Genomic DNA, 20865 nt, shown 5'->3' on the forward strand with positions numbered 1-20865 from the left:
GGCTTTCTAGGCACACAATCAGGCTTTATACTAGGTGATAAGCAAGACCTGCCTTAGAAAGGTGAAGTCAGAGCAAGATGTTTGCTTTATCTAAATGTGTTTGTTTTTATTGTTACTGTTCAATGAAAGTCTTTTTTTGGTATAACATTTCCAGAGCAGTTTTCAAAATCCTTTGGATCCAAAGCAATAACCATCAAGCTACTTATATTAATTTTAATTTATTTGTTAAAACCATATGTGACAATGTTAAAAAGTTTCTATTAGCCTAATAGCTTGCATGCACATAAGAAGTATTAACGGGTAGAAGACTTTATTAAACACTTCACGTAACTGGATATTAGTTCTCAAATGATTCTACTCACCAAAACAGAATGGGAAAGCAGAAACTCACAAAGTTCTCTGAGCAACTGAAAAGATTACAAACTCTTTATCTAAAGCTCAAGCATTTTTGTTTAATCTTAGGAGAGGCCCACATTTATAAGTTACTCCTACCTTTCATAATTTTAATAGAATTGCTTAACTGGTTAAAAAGTCCATAACTAATTAAAAAGAAGCTAAGATACTGACAATACTGAAAAGTGAGTCTAAAAGTAAGGAAGCAGAAAAAAATTATAAAAATGGACTCATAAGGACCAGCAGTAGTGGGATATAGGAGCAAAAGTTATACAGCATTCAACAGTTTCTGAAGATATCACTCTATCAACAGAGTAATTTATGTCCAGATTTATAACACAGCATCAAGAAGAGGTGAAGTCATGAATAATGAGCATACCTTGTTTAAAAAGGCAGAGAAGCATATAAAATCTTTCAAGATAATTCTTATTCAAGTTTATTGTCAAAGAGAAATGCCTTCTGTATTCAGAAGGGCTCTGAATAGCCAAAGTTTTATTCTACATACATGAAATTATCAATCATAAAAAAAATGAGTGCTTAAAAAAAGGCATATTGCCTTATAGTACAACCAAAGATCACATGCACTCCTCCCACCAAAAAAAAACAAAAACAAAAGAGAAACAGAGAGAGAATTCCCTGGTGGTCCAGTGATTAGAACTCCATGCTTCCACTGCAGGGGGTACAGGTTCATTCCTGGCTGGGGAACTAAGATCCCGAATGCTGCGCTGTGGCCAAAAAAAAAAAAAAAAAAAAAAGAGAGAGAGAGAATCCACTATCATAATTAGAAACTTCAACACCCCTCTATCAGAAATGAACAGATGCAGCAGGCAGAAAATCAGTAAGGACAGAGTTGAACTCAACAGCACCATCAGTCAACTAGATATAATTAACACTTATAGACTACTTCATCTAACAGCAGCATAGTACATATTATTCTTAAGCTAACATGAAACAAAACTGCAATGTCTACTCTCACAATGGAATTAAACTAGAAATCAGTTACACAATAATAGCTAAAAAAAAATCACAAAGTACTTGGAGATTAAACAACTTCTAAATAACATAAATGTCAAACAAGAAGTCTCAAGAGAAATTTTTAAATATTTGGAACTAAATGAAAATGCAACTACAACTTATCAAAGTTTAGTGGGATGCAGTGAAAGTAGTGTCTAGAGGGAAATTTACAGCACTGACAGATATATGTGTGTGTGTGTGTGTATATACATATATATATACATATATATATATATATACATACATATATATGAAAGACCTAAAATCAATTATCTAAGTGTCTACTTTAGGAAACTAGAAAAAGAAGGGCAAATTAAATCCCAAGTAAGCAGAAGAAAAATTGTAAGAACTGGAGGAGTGAATAAAATTAAAAATGGAAAATCAATAGAGAAAATCAATGAAATCAAAATTTGAAAAGATCAATAAAATTGATAAGCCTTTAGCAAGGCTAAATAAGAAAAAAACACAGAGAACACAAATTATAAATATCATAATCGAATGAAGGAAGTTCATTACAGATCATATGGACATTAAAAGAATATTAAAGGAACACTATGAACAATTCTAAGCCCACAATTTCAAAACCTAGATGAAATGGTCCAATTCCTTGAAAGACAAAATCTGCCAAAATTCACACAAGTAGAAATAGACAATCTTAATAGGCCTATGTTTATAAAGAAATTGAGTCACAATTTAACCTTTCAAAACAGAAAACACCAGGCCCAAATGGATTCACTGGTAAATTCTACCAAACACTTAAGGAAGAAATTACACCAATGTTCTTCAATCTCTTCCAGAAGATAGAAGTAGAGAGAATAGTTCCTAACTCATTCTATGAAGCCAGCTTTATCCTGATAACAAAACCATACAGAGGCACTGCAAAAAAAGAAAACTGCAGACCAATTTCTCTCATAAACAAAGATATAAAAATTCTCAACAAACTATTAGCAAATAAAACCCAACAATGTATAAAAGGAATTATAACCACAACCACATGGGATTTATCCCAGGTATGGAAGACTGGTTCAGCATTTGAAAATTATTGTAATCCATCACATTAACAGTCTAAAGAAGAAAAATCACATGATCATATCAATAGATACAGAAAAGTATTTGACAAAATTCAATACCTATTCATGATGAAAACTCTCAGCAACCTAAAAATAGATGGAAACTTTTTCAACTGGATAAAGAACACCTATAAAAATCCTACAGCCAATATCATAATTAATGGTGTGAAACTAGAAGTTTTCCTGAAAAGATCAAGACAAGGATGTCCCCTCTTATCACTTCTTTCAACATTGTACTGGATGTCCTAGTTAACGCAATAAGACAAGAAAGGGAAATATAAGATGTATGCGTAGTGAAGGAAGAAATAAAACTGTCTCTGTTCATGGATGACATGATTAACTATGTAGAAAACCCAAGTGAATTGATTTTTAAAACTCCTGGAATTAGAAGTGATTATAGCAAGGTTGTAGGATATAAGTTTAATATGCAAAATTCAATCTCTTTCCTATATACCAACAATGAACAGGTGGAATTTGAAATTAAAACACAATACCATTTACATTAGCATCCCCCACACACACAAAAAATGAAAAACTTAGGTATAAATCTAAAAAAAAATGTACAAGGTCTATATAAGGAAAACTACAAAACTCTGATGAATGAAAGCAATCAAGAACTAAATAAAAAGAGAAATATTCCATGTTCATGGATAGAAGACTGAATATTGTCAAAATATCAGTTCTCTCCAAATTGATCTATAGATTCAAGGCCATCCCAATCAAAATCTCAGCAAGTTATTTTGTAGATATCAACAAACTGATTCTAAAGTTTATATGGAAAGACAAAAGACCCCAGAATAGCCAACATAATGTTGAAGGAGAAGAATAAACTTGTAGGACTGATGCTACGTGACATCGAGACTTACTATAATGCTACAGTAATCAAAACAGTATGGCATTGATGAAAGAATAAACAAATAGATCAATGGAACAGAATAGAGAGCCCCAAAATAGACCAATACACATATAGTCAACTGATCTTTTACAAAGGAGCTAAGGCAATACAATGGAAAAAAGATAGCCTTTTCATCAAATGGTGCTGGAAAAACTAGACATCCACATTAAAAAAAAAAAAAAAAAGACAAATGATATCTGAGCCTGAAAGAGAATAAGCAAATGTTCTTGAAAATCCAATTTAGGGATTAGCTTTCTCCACTAAAGAGAACTTTTCAATAATTATCATATATAATAGTACATACTCCCCAAATCATCTATGCTATTTTTCCATATCCTAGAAATTTAATACCACATGGGTTTTCAAATGCCTAAAAACTCCCTTGTAAGATAAAAATGATTAGCAATGCTCAACAATTATTTAACATTTTTTGAAACTGTTACAAATGTATTCATATGTCAAATGTTTATTAATAACATGTACAGAAAGATGAAATTTTTATTAGAAGGATTCATTGAGTATGAACCATCTTTTACACATTCTAATAGATGCAAATTCTCATTTTCACAACAACCCTATATTCACAACAACCCTATAAAATAGATGTTATTATATGTATTTATAGATGAGTAAAGTGAGAGGTTAAGTAATTTCCCAGTATCTCACAGACAGTAAAAGTTAAAACTGAATTAGAATCCAGTCTTCCTGTCCCCAATGTCTTTACTCTTTCTATATTCCTTTACTTATAGAGAATAATAATATCAACATCAATACCTAATAGCAAAAAAGGCTGCTTCCATTTATTAAAGTTGTACAGATATTTACAATCTACTGCATTATATCTGTAGTCGATCTAAAGTCTCTCTAGAGGAGACCTTCAAGATGGTGGAAGAGTAAGACATGGAGATCACCTTCCTCCCCACAGATACATCAGAAATACATCTACATGTGGAACAACTCCTACAGAACACCTACTGAATGCGGGCAGAAGGCCTCAGACTTCCCAAAAAGCAAGAGAAAAAACAGAGACAAAAGAATAGGGATGGGACCAGCACCAGTGGGAGGAAGCTGTGAAGGAGGAAAAGTTTCCACATACTAGCAAGTCCCTTCACTAGTGGAGATGGGGGGCAACGGGGTGGCGGGGGGAAGCTTCAGAGCCATGGAGGACAGCACAGCAATAGGGGTGCAGAGGGCAAAGTGGAGACGTTCCCGCACAGAGGATCTGTGCCGACCAGCACTCACCAGCCCAAGAGGCTTGTCTGCTCACCCGCCAGGGCAGGCGGGGGCTGGGAACTGAGGCTCGGGCTTCGGAGGTCAGATCCCAGGGAGAGGACTGGGGTTGGCAGCACAAACACAGCCTGAACGGGGCTAGTGTGTGACAGCTAGCAGGGAGGGAGTCTGGGAAAATGTCTGGAACTGCCTAAAAGGCAAGAGACCATTGTTTCGGGGTGTGCAAGGAGAGGGGAATCAGAGCACTGCCTAAACAAGCTCCAGAGATGGGTGTGAGCTTCGGCTATCAGTGTGGACACCAGAGACAGGCATGAAATGCTAAGGCTGCTACTACAGCCACCAAGAAGCTTGTGTACAAGCACAGGTCACTATCCACACCTCCCCTCCTGGGAGCCTGTGCAGCCCACCACTGCCAGGGTACCGTGATCCAGCGACCACTTCCCCAGAAGAACATATGTCACACCTCAGGCAGTTGCAACGTCATGCTGGCCGCTGCCACTGCAGGCTCACCCCGCATTCTGTACCGCTACTTCCCCCTGGCCTGAGTAAGCCAGAGCCCCTGAATCAGTTTCTCCTTTAACCCAGTCCCGTCTGAGCGGAAAAATAGATGCCCTCAGGCGACCTACACGCATAGGTGAGGCCAAATCCAAAGCTGAGCCCAAGGAGCTGTACAAACAAAGAAGAGAAAGGGAAATTCCTCCCAGCAGCCTCCGGAGCAGTGGGTTAAATCTTCACAATCAACTTGATATACCTGTATCACTGGAATACCTGAATAGACAATGAATCATCCCAAATTTGAGGCAGTGGACTTTGGGAGCAACTGTAGACTTGAGGTTTGCTTTCTGCATCTAATTTGTTCCTGGTTTTATGTTTATCTTAGTTGAGTATTTAGAGTTTATTATCATTGGTATATTTGGTTATTGATTTGGTTGTTCTCTTCCTTTTTTATATATATATAGATAGATAGATAGAGATATTTTTTCCTTTTTCTCTTTTTGTGAGTGTGTATGTGTATGCTTTTTTCTGTGATTTTCTCTGTATAGCTTTGCTTTTACCATTTGTCCTAGGGTTCTGTCTGCCCATTTTTATTTATTTTTTCTTTTCTTATTTATTATCTTTTAATTTTTCTACTTTTTAATAATTCTTTTATTTTAATAACTTTATTTTATTTCATTCTTTCTTTCTTTCTCCCTTTTCTTCTGAGCTGTGTGGCTGACAGGGTATTGGAGTTCCGGCCGGGTGTGAGGCCTGTGCCTCTGAGGTGGGAGAGCTGAGTTAAGGACATTGGACCACCAGAGACCACCTGGCTCCACGTAATATCAAATGGCAAAAGCTGTCTCAGAGATATCCTTCTCAACGCTAAGACACAGCTCCACTCAACGACCAGCACGCTACAGTGCTGGACACCCTAAGCCAAACAACTAGCAAAACAGCAACACAACCCCACCCATTAGCAGAGAGGCTGCTAAAATCATAATAAGTTTACAGACTGCAAAACACACCACTGGATGGGGTTCTGCTACCAGAAAGACAAGATCCAGCCTCACTCACCAGACCACAGGCACCAATCCCCCCCACCAGGAAGCCTACACAACCCACTGAACCAACCTTAGTCACTGAGGGCAGACACCAAAAACATGAGAACTATGAACCTGCAGCCTGTGAAAATGAGGTCCTAGAAAAAGTAAGTTAAGCAAAATGAGAAGACAGAGAAACACACAGCAGATGAAGGAGCAAGGTAAAAACCCATCAGACCAGACAAATGAAGAGGAAATAGGGAGTCTACCTGAAAAAGAATTCAGAGTAATGATAGTAAAGATGATCCAAAATCTTGGAAATAGAATGGAGAAAGCACAAGAAATGTTTAACAAGGACCTAGAAGAGCAAACAAACAATGATGAACAACAAAATAAATAAAATTAAAAATTCTCTAGAAGGAATCAATAGCAGAATAACTGAGGCAGAAGAACAGATAAGGGACCTGGAAGGTAAAAAAGTGGAAATAACTATGGCAGAGCAGAATAAAGAAAAAAGAATAAAAGAATTGAGGACAGTCTCAGACACCTGAGGGACAACATTAAATGCACCAACATTCGAATTATAGAGGGGTCCCAGAAGAAGAAGAGAAAAAGAAAGGGACTGAGAAAATATTTGAAGAGATTAAAGTTGAAAACTTCCCTAATATGGGAAAGGAAATAGTCAATCAAGTCCAGGAAATGTAGAGAATCCCATGCAGGATAAATCCAAGGTGAAACACATCAAGACACATATTAATCAACTATCAAAAATTAAATACAAAGAAAAAATATTAAAAGCAGGAAAAACAACAAATAACATACAAGGGAATCCCCAAAGGTTAACAGCTGATCTTTCAGCAGAAACTCTGCAAGCCAGAAGGGAGTGGCACAATATATTTAAAATGATGAAAGGGAAAAACCTACAACCAAGATTACTCTATCCAGCAAGGATCTCCTTCAGATTCGAAAGAGAAATTAAAACATTTACAGACAAGTAAAAGCTAAGAGAATTCAGCACCACCAAACCAGCTTTAAAACAAATGCTAAAGGAATTTCCCTAGGCAGGAAACACAAGAGAAGGAGAAGACCGACAATAAAAAACACAAAACAATTAAGAAAATGGTAATAGGAACATACATATCGATAATAACCATAAATGTAAATCGATTAAATGCTCCAACCCAAAGACATAGACTGGTTGAATATATACAAAAACAAGACCCATATATATGCTGTCTACAAGAGACCCACTTCAGACCTAGGGACACATACAGACTGAAAGTGATGGGATGGAAAAAGATATTCCATGCTAATGGAAATTAAAAGAAAGCTGGAGTAGCAATTCTCATATCTGACAAAATAGACTTTAAAATAAAGACTATTACAAGGGACAAAGAAGGGCACTACATAATGATCAAGGGATCAATCCAAGAAGAAGATATAACAATTGTAAATATTTATGCACCCAAAATAGGAGCACCTCAATACATAAGGCAAATTCTAACAACCATAAAAGGGGAAATCAACAGTAACACAATCATAGTAGGGGACTTTAACACCCCACTTTCACCAATGGACAGATCATCTAAAATGAAAATAAATAAGGAAACACAAGCTTTACATGATACATTAAACAAGATGGACTTAATTGATATTTATAGGACATTCCATCCAAAAACAGCAGATTATACTTTCTTCTTAAGTGCTCATGGAACATTCTCCAGGATAGATCATATCCTGAGTCACAAATCAAGCCTTGGCAAATTTAAGAAAATTGAAATTGTATCAAGTATCTTTTCCGACCACAACACTACAAGACTAGATATCAATTACAGGAAAAAATCTGTAAAAAATACAAACACATGGAGGCTAAACAATACACTACTAAATAACCAAGAGATCACTGAAGAAATCAAAGAGGAAATCAAAAAATACCTAGAAACAAATGACAATGAAAACCCAAACACGACCCAAAACCTATGTGATGCACTAAAAGCAGTTCTAAGAGGGAAGTTTATAGCAATACAATCCTACCTTAAGAAACAACAAACATCTCAAATAAAGTAACCTTACATCTAAAGCAATTAGAGAAAGAAGAACAAAAATCCCCAAAATTAACAGAAGGAAAGAAATCATAAAAATCAGATCAGAAATAAATGAAAAAGAAATGAAGGAAAGAATGGCAAAAATCAATTAAACCAAAAGCTGGTTCTTGGAGAAGATAAACAAAATAGATAAACCTTTAACTAGACTCATCAAGAAAAAAAGGGAGAAGACTCAAATGAATAGAATTAGAAATGAAAGAGGAGAAGTAACAACTGACACTGCAGAAATACAAAGGATCATGAGAGATTACTACAAGCAACTGGAAGAAATGGACAAATTCTTATAAAAGCACATCCTTCCGAGACTGAACCAAGAGGAAACAGAAAATATAAACAGACCAATCACAAGCACTGAAATTGAGACTGTTATTAAAAATCTTCTAACAAACAAAAGCCCAGGACCAGATGGCTTCAAAGGCAATTCTGGATAAGTGACTTTTGGTTATGTCTCAGGGATGGTGCCAGAGGAAATAATGTTATTGAATACAAAACCAGTGTTCCCTAGGGGGGAACCTAATAGCTCAGCACAATGCTACTTGGTAGTTGACAAAAAGAGATGCCATATTTAAATTGAGTTGTCAAATATAAGCTTAATACCCTGATTTAGTCACGAAGATTAAGCCTTGCCTTCAGGTCTCCAATTACCCTACTCTGAGTGTCTTTCTTTATCCATAATCGTTTTCATAGTGAAAATCATGACCCTTTTTTTTTTCACAGTTACAATTTCAAGTCATCATGAAAACTGCTACTGTATTAAATTCATTCTGGAGAATTATAATGACGTCTGTAACTAAAATGATTGGGCACTGGAAAAAAGAACCAGTCAATTTATGCAAAATCAATCTGATGAGTGTCCTATTCTGTTGAGAGTTCTACTGTTACAAAGAAGAAACGAAGAACAATCATAAAACAAATCTGATGGGTGGAAGAGAAGGTAGATTCTGCATACAAATATTTTTTTCTATTCAACTGCCATTGCCTAATTTAAATCAAATTAAAACTAAGGACTGTTAGTATGATAAGGACTACAGAATCTCATTACTGAATACAGAGATCACCATAATCATCAACAGGCAACTTCAAACAGATATCAGCAATTTTAAAAAGAATGGCTGCTTTGATGTCATCCAAGAGTGAAGATACTTTTTTAGATAAGATACTTATTTTCAGTGTCACTTCCTGGTGTGGTTTCATTCTAATACTTTTAAGAGGCACGAACATCACGCTACTATTCTCCCACATTTTTAAAAGAGCAATCAGTTTTTCTACTTAAAATCAACAGTGCTATCTAAACTTGCTTTAAGAACTGTCAGTCATGGATTGGCTATATGTACAAATGTCCAAAATTGGCTATATGTCCAAAACACCCACCTAATTTGGCAACAGAATTTAACTTCAGCAGATATCATTAAAGAAAATTATACTCAGAAATATTACTTGAGTTTCTTCTCCCTCATGAATAAGAAATTTTCCATTTGCACAATAAGTATATCTGTCAAATATAGTAATAACATTGTATTATAATATATGTATCTTTAAATATTCAAGTAAACTTAGAGTTCATTTTCACTGAAATTAGAAGATTTTAGGTCCTATTTTAATCAGGATTACTGGGGCTGCTCTACCAGTGAAACCAGTACCAAAAAAAAAAAAAAAATTGATGGTGATAACTTGGGTCTAAAATACTCATTTAATGACATATTCACCATGAATGTATTGTGACTCTAATATCTTCAAGATACCCAAAATAAATAATCACCCAAACTTTTAACACCTAAATTTTAATTGATATAGATTCTAGTCCAATGGTAATTAAGCAGCTATACTACCACAAAAAAATTTTTTTTTTAACATTAGCTTTTTTCTTCCCTCAATACTGTAAGCAGATAAGGTAGGGGTCCCTGGAGAAAGAGAACTAGGAATGGCTTTCATGACATAAGAGAAGCCATTTTTGGCATAAGCCATTTTGAGATCTAAGCCTGGCCACAATGCTTGTCCTTGAACAGGTCTCAGTAATTAATGATCTTAAGGGAAAAAAAGAATGAAGAGACAAAGGATTGTCATCAGGCAAGAGAAATAACAAAAGCAAAGATAATATATCAGTTATTAAGTACTCCCAGTTCCGTTTCAATGGTAAAGATAAGCCTGAAGCACTCAACCACTAGATCAACTAGAACCTAGGGGAAGATGATGTTGACCTTTTCTGACCTTTATGACTTCAATCAACTAAAGCTTGGACTCTGTTGACCTCTGCTGCAATTCTATACTGAATTCTCCTCTGCTTAAGCCCCTTCATGAAGATGCATGTACCCTTAGCTTAAAACTCCCCTGACTTTGTTGTTTGGGAGACAGCTCTTTGGGAAAGATCCCCTGTGTTCTCCTTACTTGCTGCAAGTAATAAATCCTTTCTTCTCTTGATCTTTTGCTTGGTTGTGTCTTTTGGTTCAACACCTGACAAGAGGTGAACCCATTTTTCAGGTCACAATAATCTTGAAAAAATCTACACCCTCCTAGGAGTAATTATGGCTGAGTTAAGGCCTGTGAAGTATAGGTATACCTTCGCCCTCCTGGAGGGGCTCACTAGAACACATGAAGTAGCATGTGCACTTGAAAAGTTCTCCCCATACATCCTTAAAGTCCTTTGGGTGGCAGAGATATTTACTTGGTTTAGAATTACTAACCTAGGTGATATGACATGTTCATTAAAATCTAAGATGTCTTTGCATTGATGATTTTCAGATGTGAGTTTTAAATCTAGTAGATCTAACTACTTACTATTTTGGAGAATATATCCTTATTTTAAGGGACTTCTTAAAAATCTCTTGGTCTTACTTGTTCTTTTCATTAAGTGAAAAGTGATTAAAAGACACAGACATGAGTCAGAAGGGTATTTACAATACAGTGCTTTATAGTTTCTATCTCAGTTTTCTACCCTTGCAATACTGTGATTTATAGGAAAAATATATATTTGGTTATTCAGATGATCAAATATATATCAATGCATATTTTTATAATATAATTTTATAATGATAGAATTGAGTTGAATTCTTCACCACTCTGCCAGTGTCCAAGAATTACTTGTTGGTGTAAAGAAGCCTCCACGCACATGTTGGAATTGGGTCCGGGAACCCCTTTCAGCCTTGCTTTCTTCATCTGTAAAATGGCAATTATAATATTACCAACTACATGGAATTTTTCAAGGGTCTCCTGATACAAATCCAGATTCTGATATTAGAATTTCACATAAGGCAATACTGAACATCAAGTTTGGGGGATAATTTTACCATCTGTGGAAATCTTTTAAGATGAGATGATTATCTATCTCCTTGGAATTATCTAGAGGCATTATTGATTTAGAGTAAAAGAATTAGTTGAATTCCACTTGTGATAATGGCAGACTAAATAATCTGGGTTACTGCTTCCCACAGAAAATAAATAAAAACTGGATAAGGTTTTACAAAATAAGTAAACATTTTCCTAAAAGTAACTGTGATGGTTAATTTTATTTGTCAGCTTGACTGTCCCAAAAGGTGCTCAGTTTAAACATTATTTCTGTGTATGTCTATGAGGGTGCTTCCAGATGAGATTAGCACTTGAATCAGTGGACTCAGGAAAGGAAAGTACCATCTCCAGTGTGGGTTGGCCTCCAATCTGTTGAGGGCCTGAAAAGAATAAAAGGAGGAATTTGCCCCTTTTTTCCTGTCTCACTGCTTGAGCTGAGACATCTCATTTTATCTCCTGACTTGAACTGAATTACACCCTTGTCTGTCCTGGGTCTCCAGTTTGCAGATAGCAGACTGTGGGACTTCCCAGTCTCCATAACCTCATAAGACAACTCTTCACAATAAATCTCGTATCTAGATCAATCTATCTGTTATGGTCTGAATGTTTGTGTCCCCCCAAAATACATGTTAAATCCTAAGCCCCCAAAGATAATGGTATTAGGAGATGGGATATTTGGGAGGGGCAAGGAACCCCCACGAACGGATAAGTGCCTTTATAAAAGAATCCAGAGAGATTCCTTTCCCCTTCCACCTTGTGGACACCGTGGCTAAAGCCCTCATCAAAAGCAACCATTCCAGTGTCTCAGTCTTGGACTTCCCAGACTCCATATGTATGACCAATAAATTTCTGCTGTTCATAAGCTACCCAGTCTGTGGTATTGTTACAGCAGCCCAAATGAATTAAGACATCTATCTATCTATCTATCTATCTACTTCCTACTGGTTCTGTTTCTAATCAATCAGAGAACACTGACTAATACAGTAACAAAGAAGCAACAAGATGGGAAGGTCTTAACTCCCAGGACAGAGATCAAGGGGAGCAAAGAAACACAGGTTTTGCCACAGGAGCATTTGTTGATCCAGAGAGGAGGAGGCTGAGAGGCTGAGGGATTAGGAGTCCTCTAAGAATAAGGACCCTAGTAAACCGCTCCCTTGTTTCAAGCCTAAAACTACAGATTGCACCATAGGAATAAGTATGAACAGCCCCTCCACATACTGGCTCCCTGTTTTAGTGTCATCCAGGGGACCCAGAAAACAACTAACTTGAAACTAGGATTATATTTGTCCCAGAATGCTAGCTTCCCGAGGAGTCTGACAGAAACAAATAAAATTCTGAAGAATTATTTCTACAGATAATTTTTCATTATTATAATGTTAAGAAAAATCAAAGATAATTAGGAACACAAGGAGGTATGACACCAAGACTACAAACCAGCACAATTAATTAACAGGCACAGAAACAGCCCCCTCCATGAAACAGCCACACTACACTTACCATGTCTAAGGAAATGGAAGTCAAACTTAAGTATGACTACATGAAACTGGAAACTATAAAAAATGGCTCAGAAGTTTTTAAAAAGAACCAAATCGAAATTCAAGAACTGAGAAGTAAACTTGGTGACCTTCTAGGGATTTCTAATCTGTGCTCTGTGGTGAAGAAGCAGAAATATGGACCTTACTTTAAAAGTGTGTACTTCTGCCTCAGGTTAGAGGCTTGTGGCAGGGAATGGCTGGTATCAGGAAAAGGCTAGAAGCTTATTCCTAACTGCCCTCTTCCTCACTTATCTAGAATTTGTTAGTGCTCACAAAAAATATGCTATTTGCTGTTCATTGCAGCTCTATTTACAATAGCCAAGACATGGAAGCAACCTATAAGTGTCCATCGACAGATGAATGGATAAAGAAGATGTGGCACATATATACAATGTAATATTACTCAGCCATAAAAAGAAATGAAATTGAGTTATTTGTAGTGAGGTGGATGGACCTAGAGTCTGTCATACAGAGTGAAGTAAGTCAGAAAGAGAAAAACAAATACCATATTCTAACACATATATATGGAATCTAAGGGAAAAAAAAAGGTCATGAAGAACCTAGAGGTAAGATGGGAATAAAGACACAGACCTACTACAGAATGGACTTGAGGATATGGGGAGGGGGAAGGGTAAGCTGTGACAAAGTGAGAGAGTGGCATGGACATATATACACTACCAAATGTAAAATAGATAGCCAGTGGGAAGCAGCCGCATAGCACAGGGAGATCAGCTCAGTGCTTTGTGACTACCTAGAGGGGTGGGATAGGGAGGGTAGGAGGGAGGGATATGGAAGAGGGAAGAGATATGGGAACATATGTATATGTATAACTGATTCACTTTGTTATAAAGCAGAAACTAACACACCATTGTAAAGCAATTATACTCCAATAAAGATGTTAAAAAAAATGCTATTTGCCATAAAACTCATTATTCTTTTGTGCACAGTGCTGTGATTTTGTAATAGTTTTGTCACCTTTATATTTCTGATTTCCCAGCAGCACTATCTCACCTTCTGATGCCCCCTAGAAATATCCTACCTTATTAAGTTTCTAAAGAATGCTTGTGTACATAATGATTTATTATTTATAAAAGCCCCGTGGAACAGACACAGCAGGTACTACTCATACTTCATATGAAGCAGCTGAAAGTCAGTTTAAGTGCTCAAGAGCACGTAACTAAAGTCTGGAACTACCACTAAAACACTAGTTCTTTGATTACCTACTCCAGTGTTTTTTTTTTCCCCCTGTTACCATAATAATCTAGAATAATAGCTTTCTACTTTTTGGGTAACATTTCCAGTCATCCTACAATGACCTTTTTCAAATGTCCCTGTATTTTAGCAGGCAGTCATGCTCGCATACCCAGGTGGTTGACCTCAGTGTGGACACAACCTCAGTTTTCCGTGGATGTGGGGCAGTGGCCCTCCATTGCTAATAGGTGGTGGGAAGAGCTCTAGATTTTTTTTCACTCCAGAGAAGTGACTCATCTTTTCAGAGTAAAAAGATGGAAATTTTTATAAGTATTTTATATTTGATTTATCTTTGCAATATTGATATCTTCCTGGTCCAAAAGAACTTCAGTAGATTCTGGAGACACAAATACCCTTCAGGATGGAAAGTACCTCAGAACAACTCTAGATATATGGGAACTGCATTGTGCCATATATATATTACTCCATTTTCTCCTACATTCTTAAAAGCTGGCACCATTGGAAACAAGAGAACTTGCTGCATCAGCTCACACGATTCCCCAACATGTTCCTGCATTACAGGTGTGGTGAGGATGAGTCCAATCTTCACCGCCTTGAGGCAGCCAAAACTGAGTCGACTTGTCTGGCACCCTTCATTACTAGTAAGTTGGCTTAGTTTTCCCCATCTTTGCTTTTTAATAAAAGTATTCTTGGTTATATATTTTGAAAAGTATCCTTCTGTGAAAACTAGGGCAGGAAATTTTGTCACTAAAAAAATTTACACACACACACGCACAGTTTTTTTTTCCACACACACAGCAAAAACAAGCATGAATGAAAGTATAAAGCTCTTAGGACCCTCTCATTGAAAAGGGCTATACACCGGAACGCTAAATGATTGTCCAATTCTGATGCTGGAGAAGGTCAAGAAAAATGTGATACAGATATGTGGTTTTAGCATGCTTCATCATATTAAGATGCCACATAGGTAATTATTATGGCCTAAATATTTGTCTATAGTTAACAAAATTTGCAAGAAAAGGTGACAGAAATGAGTCTTAAAACATCCAGATGCAATTTGGTTTTAAATATGCTCTGCCATGTTAAAAAAAGAAACGAAATGGCCAGTTAATATGGCCATCTGACATGAGACATGAGAGGCCTGCATAGCAGGCCTGGTCATATTAGGCAGAAAAGGGAAGGTCTTTTGAAATAATAATTTCTTTGAAATGTGTCATGCTCCAGCCATACCGAAATTCTTTCATTTCCTTATATCATGTGATTTCTCACCTCCAGACTACTTCACATATGCTTTTTCCAATCCAGAAAAGTCATTTTCTCTCTCTTCACCTAACTTCTACTATACCTTCAGGTCTGTGCTTCCATGTCACTTCCTTTAGGAATTCTAGAAGGATTCCTGTTATTAGTTATTCCTGTTGTATATTCCCAGAGTAATCTTCATTGTCTCTTATCAGAGCCCTTAAAGTTATTATAAATTATTCTTCTGCTAGACATAAGCTCAATTCAAGGATTATTATTATTATTTTTTTTTTTTTTTGCTGTACGCGGGCCTCTCACTGTCGCGGCCTCTCCCGTTGCGGAGCACAGGCTCCGGACGCACAGGCCCAGCGGCCATGGCTCACGGGCCCAGCCGCTCCGCGGCATATGGGATCCTCCCAGACCGGGGCACGAACCCGTATCCCCTGCATCGGCAGGCGGACTCTCAACCACTGCGCCACCAGGGAGGCCCCAAGGATTATTTTGATTTCCCAGTGCCTACTGACAGGGAGTAGTACACAATGGGCATTCAATAAATGGTGATAAGTGCTCAGAAAAAAATATTAAAATAGATTTGGAGATAAACTGGATTGAAAGTATAAATGTTAAGATTTAGAATTATTATTGGTCTTTGTCTCAAGCTCAGGGCTATACACCTTAACCTTATCTTCCTTCTCAGTTTCAAGCACCAGCTTTCATGTTAAGGTTTAAGAATGAACACTTTGATTGAATTCTCTGAGTTATAGAAATTATCCATCTCTCTTGAGGTGGTAGGGTAAGAAAAAACTAATCTGCACCTACCTTCAGTGTTTAAATTCATCTACAGAACACCATAACGGTGGAAGGAAAACTGGAATTATTCACTGATAACAGGAATGTGTAAGTTGAAAATCTAAAAAAACTTCAAACTATTAGAATTAATAAAGAAATTCTGTAAGTTCACTGGATGTGTAAAAAACACTTGTATTTCCATGTAAATACAACGTTAGCTTTTTAGTTTCTAGTGAAACATTAGTTTCACATTAGTTTCATGATTGTAAACAGATTGGAAGATTCAATATTACTATCATGTCATCTCTCCCCTAATCCACCTACAGAATAATTTCAGTATTAATAAAAATCTCAACATTTGTGTGTGCGTGTGTATGTGTATGTGTGTGTATGTTGACAAATTGATTTCAAAACCTATATGGAAATGCAGAGGCCTAAGAAAAGCCAAGACAATCTTGAAGAAGAAAAAGTTGGAGGATTTACACTACCATACATAAAGACACATTTCAAAGCTATAGACATTAAGATAGATTGGTACTGGGGCAAACAAAGACTAATAGACCAATAGAACAGAAAAGAAACCAAGCCACACATATATGGTTGCCTGATATTTAGCAAAGGTACCATTGCCATTCGGTGAAGACATGAGGGCTATCAGTAGACTAGATAAATAGTTTGTGGTATACCGTATTCAGATAATGAGATACTACATGGCAATGTAGAAGTGTGGAATTCTACTCCTCACAATAACATGAATGAATCTCGCAGACAAAATGTTGAATGCAGGCATCTACTGAGGGTCAAGAACAGGAAACCTGATCTTTGGTAATAGAAGACAAATATTGGTTAGTTTTGTGGAGTTTATTGACTGGAAGGGACTTGAACAACTCTTCCAGGGTACTTATAATGTGTATTTTTATCTGTATGATGGTTTCATGGGTGGAATACATATGTAAAAATCCATCAAGCTGAACAATTAAAATTTATGCACTTTATATATGCTATGCCTCAGTTTACAAAAGGAGTCAAACATTAAGAGAAGCTTGCAAAAAAAAAAAAAACTTTTAAGGAGTTTTAAGAAGAGGAGAATGACCAACAGAGATGGGGGTGGGGGAGGGGACCTGAAGAATCTATTTGATTCAGCACCAAAGAGGCCCTTGATGAGACCTTCCTGTAAAGTGGGAAACCTGAGTCCAGTTTTCAATGATTCAAGTTGTGAATGGAAGAAGGAACTACAAAAAATTATAGTACATTAATCCTTGCTATCCAGGCAGGGAAAGAAAGAGGATGGCAGCTCGAAAGGGCTGTAGGGTAAGAGAAGAGTGTTTCATTCTGAATAAAAATAGGCTTTGTATTATTCCTTAATATCCATAAAAACTATTTTTAGTCCATATAAATCTAACTGGATCTCAAGTGTTAAATTCAACAAAGAAATTTTTCTGCTCTGCTTTTTTGATCAGAAGAAAGAGTGTACACTTCCAACAGAGTTTGGAAAATTACATAACAAAATTTGAATTATTCAACTTTTTATTAAAAATTGCCCACCTATAAAAGAGTTTGCTTAAATATATCTAACTAAGGGAGAGTTTACAAAATTAATTACTCTGAAAATGCATACCAAAATATAGCCCTTAAGTCAATAATTATTTTATCTTCTCTCTGTCAATCCATGTGAAGTGTGCAGGCTGATAATTGCTGAGTGATAACTACACTTTTTACTGTTCCATGAATGTTTAATATTGTTACATATATTTTAGTATTTCTTCCCTCCAAGTCCCTCTTTTCTGTAAACTTACTAGTGATAAAAAGAGGAGATGAGTTACTTTTATTACAGATTCTACCTTATTTGAAACACACTAAGTTCATATGATTTTCATAAAAAATCCAAGGCTTTTCATAGAGTTTTATACTTTACTAGCAACATCGGTAATACTCATGCACAAAAGTATGTCTGCCCCCTTCCAGAAGAATATATAAACAGTAAATGACTTACTATAATGTGCTGATAAGGATCTATAAATGACATGTTGATTTCAATTACAGGAAATCTCTTCACACTTCAAAAGTCTTCTCTGGCACTCTAGCTTCTTTAAAACCTACAAAATAAACAATCCTTATTGTTAAGCCTTCTCTTGGATGTATTCCCAAGATTTAGATGATAATGGGTGTGAACCTTAGGAAATAAAACTCTACCAAAGGGGCCCAGTTAGATTGAGCTCGTTAATTGTTTATATGCATGGGTATACTCACATAATTTAGGAAAGGATAAACATATTCTGATAGTACTTCTTAATTTCCATATTTCTTTGTTCAAATTTATTCTGTGAGTAATTACTGGGAAACTCCAGGAATTTTTTTTTTTTTTGCATTTGCCAAGTATTTCATGAGAAATATATTGAAATTACAGAAAATTAAAATTGTTTTTGTACTATTTATAATTTAAAAACCACATGCTACTGTTTGTTTTCTTAACTGGATCAGTATTACACAAATTCACAATAAAAAAGGAACGTTTTTCACTTTAGCTATTTGTTAAGAATTTTAAAAACATATCATGTTAAATTTCAATTTTAATGCTGATGTTTTAAAAGAAATGTTTGTTCATTCTGAAGTACCAGTTTAACTTGAAAGCAGCTAAATGAAATATTAAACAATTAGAAACAGTGCTGTACAAAATGACGGAAACAAGCAAAAAGTGGAACTAGAGAATAACCAGAGACCTGATCTCTGGAAAGGAGCTAACTATAGAAGGTGAGGCGGAATGAATTTAGAATATAGTGTTCCAGGCGGGCAATTTGAGGAATTGAGAGAAGACAAGTGGTTGGTGAATGGTGAGCAAGAGTGAAAATGGCTTATGATGAGTTTGGAAATAATAGTCATGGACAGATCATGTAGAGCCTTGTAGGCAACTGTTTACTAGATATAGCTCACCCATTCTCCAGGACACAGCTTAAATGCCACCTCGACAGAGAAGCCTTCCATGACCTTCAGAATACGTTTGGTCTGACTGTTACTGGTTCCATTTATACCTTGTACTTCTCTTTCAAGCCTTTCATTCCACTTATACAATGTCTGTCTCTCCTGAGATAATTAAAGATGCATAAATTCGGTGACCACATTTATCTTGTTCATAGAGTTATCCATCCCTACTGCCTAGCGCTATGCCTAAAAATATAGTAGGTTCAGGATAACTATTTGTTGGATAGATGGGTGGATGAATGGATGGATATTACATTATGTCAGGTTTATATATGAAGGAAATTCACAGACTAGCACTGACACTCTCTTTTGATGTCTCTCTTTTTCATTCCTAATTATCCTTAACGTCAAAGGATGTTAAATATCACTCTCTAATTAAAAAAAAAAAAAGCAGAATAAGTGAAATTCCAGAAGGTGTAAGACTAGTACTCAAAGTGTTTAGAGGAAATTTGTTACTGGCGCCCAAAGTTTGGTGTCAGCAACTTTATTTCCACTTCTCATTTCTAGCAACTCCATTCATAACCCCTGTGTTTACCACCCAACTATTCACCACTACTACTGTCACTACCATATCCTGCATCAAGACCTGGATAGAGGCTCTTTATATATTAAAGCCAAAAGTAGGAAGCATGTGTACAACAGCTAACTGCCCAGGTCTATTAGGTTAGAAACTACAAGGCAAATAGATATTTAAAAACATCGCTCATGGCACTTAATCCTAGAGCAACATCCTTTTGTTCTTTAAATCCATTCAGGGGTATCTCTTTTCCTACCTTACTAAGCTTAAAAATAAAAACAAGAATGGAAAATAACTGAGCTGACACAGAGTCTGAACGTTGTAGGGGAAGACTCCATAGAACAAGCTGAGGAAAGTCACTAAAACAAACAAATAAACAGCAACAGTAACCTTCCCAGAGAAAGGATCAGAATCCATGAGTTGCTATAATATATAATCTAAAATACCCAGTTTTCAGCAACAACAACCACTAAAAACAAAAAAGAAAAATAGGAAATTGTGACCTTGTGAGCCACACACAGGAAAAATAGCAGTCAATAATAACTATCTCTGAAGGGCCCCAGATTATGAACTTAAGAAATATTTCACAGCATCTGTTATACATTCACAGAATTAAAGGAAAGCATGAATTAAAGGAAAGTATGATGCAATAACATATCAAATAGAAAATAGCAATAAACAAATATAGACATTAGAAAAAATAACCAAATGGAAAATCTGGAGTTAAAACATAACTGAGGACTTCCCTGGTGGCACAGTGGTTAAGAATCTGCCTGCCAATGCAGGAGACACAGGTTTGAGCCTTGGTTGGGGAAGATCCCACATGCCACGGAGCAACTAAGCCCATGCACCACAACTACTAAGCCTGCGCTCTAGAGCCCATGAGCCACAACTACTGAGCTCGTGTACTACAACTACCGAAGCCCATGCGCTTAGAACCTGTGCTCCGCAACAAGAGAAGCCACCACAATGAGAAGCCCGCGCACCGCAATGAAGAGTAGCCGCCACTTGCCGCAACGAGAGAAAGCTTGCATGCAGCAACAAAGACCCAACACAGCCAAAAAATAATAATAATATTTAATTTTAAA

General features: G+C 36.4%; 1 protein-coding gene across 2 annotated transcripts in view; it reads right to left on the minus strand.

Moving 5' to 3' along the window:
* The window catches only part of PLA2G4A (phospholipase A2 group IVA), a 160069-nt gene that overhangs the window by 114845 nt on the left and 24359 nt on the right, over positions 1–20865 (minus strand). For both annotated transcript variants that reach the window (XM_082613763.1, XM_082613762.1), the window contains exon 2: positions 18275–18377. In XM_082613763.1, the coding sequence (XP_082469889.1) occupies positions 18275–18307 (33 nt within the window). In that variant the 5' untranslated portion in view covers positions 18308–18377. The remainder of the gene's footprint in view (positions 1–18274; positions 18378–20865) is intronic.

This window comes from Mesoplodon mirus (assembly GCF_964341445.2).
Source record: "Mesoplodon mirus genome assembly, chromosome: 3".
Classification (NCBI taxonomy): Eukaryota; Metazoa; Chordata; class Mammalia; order Artiodactyla; family Ziphiidae; genus Mesoplodon; species Mesoplodon mirus.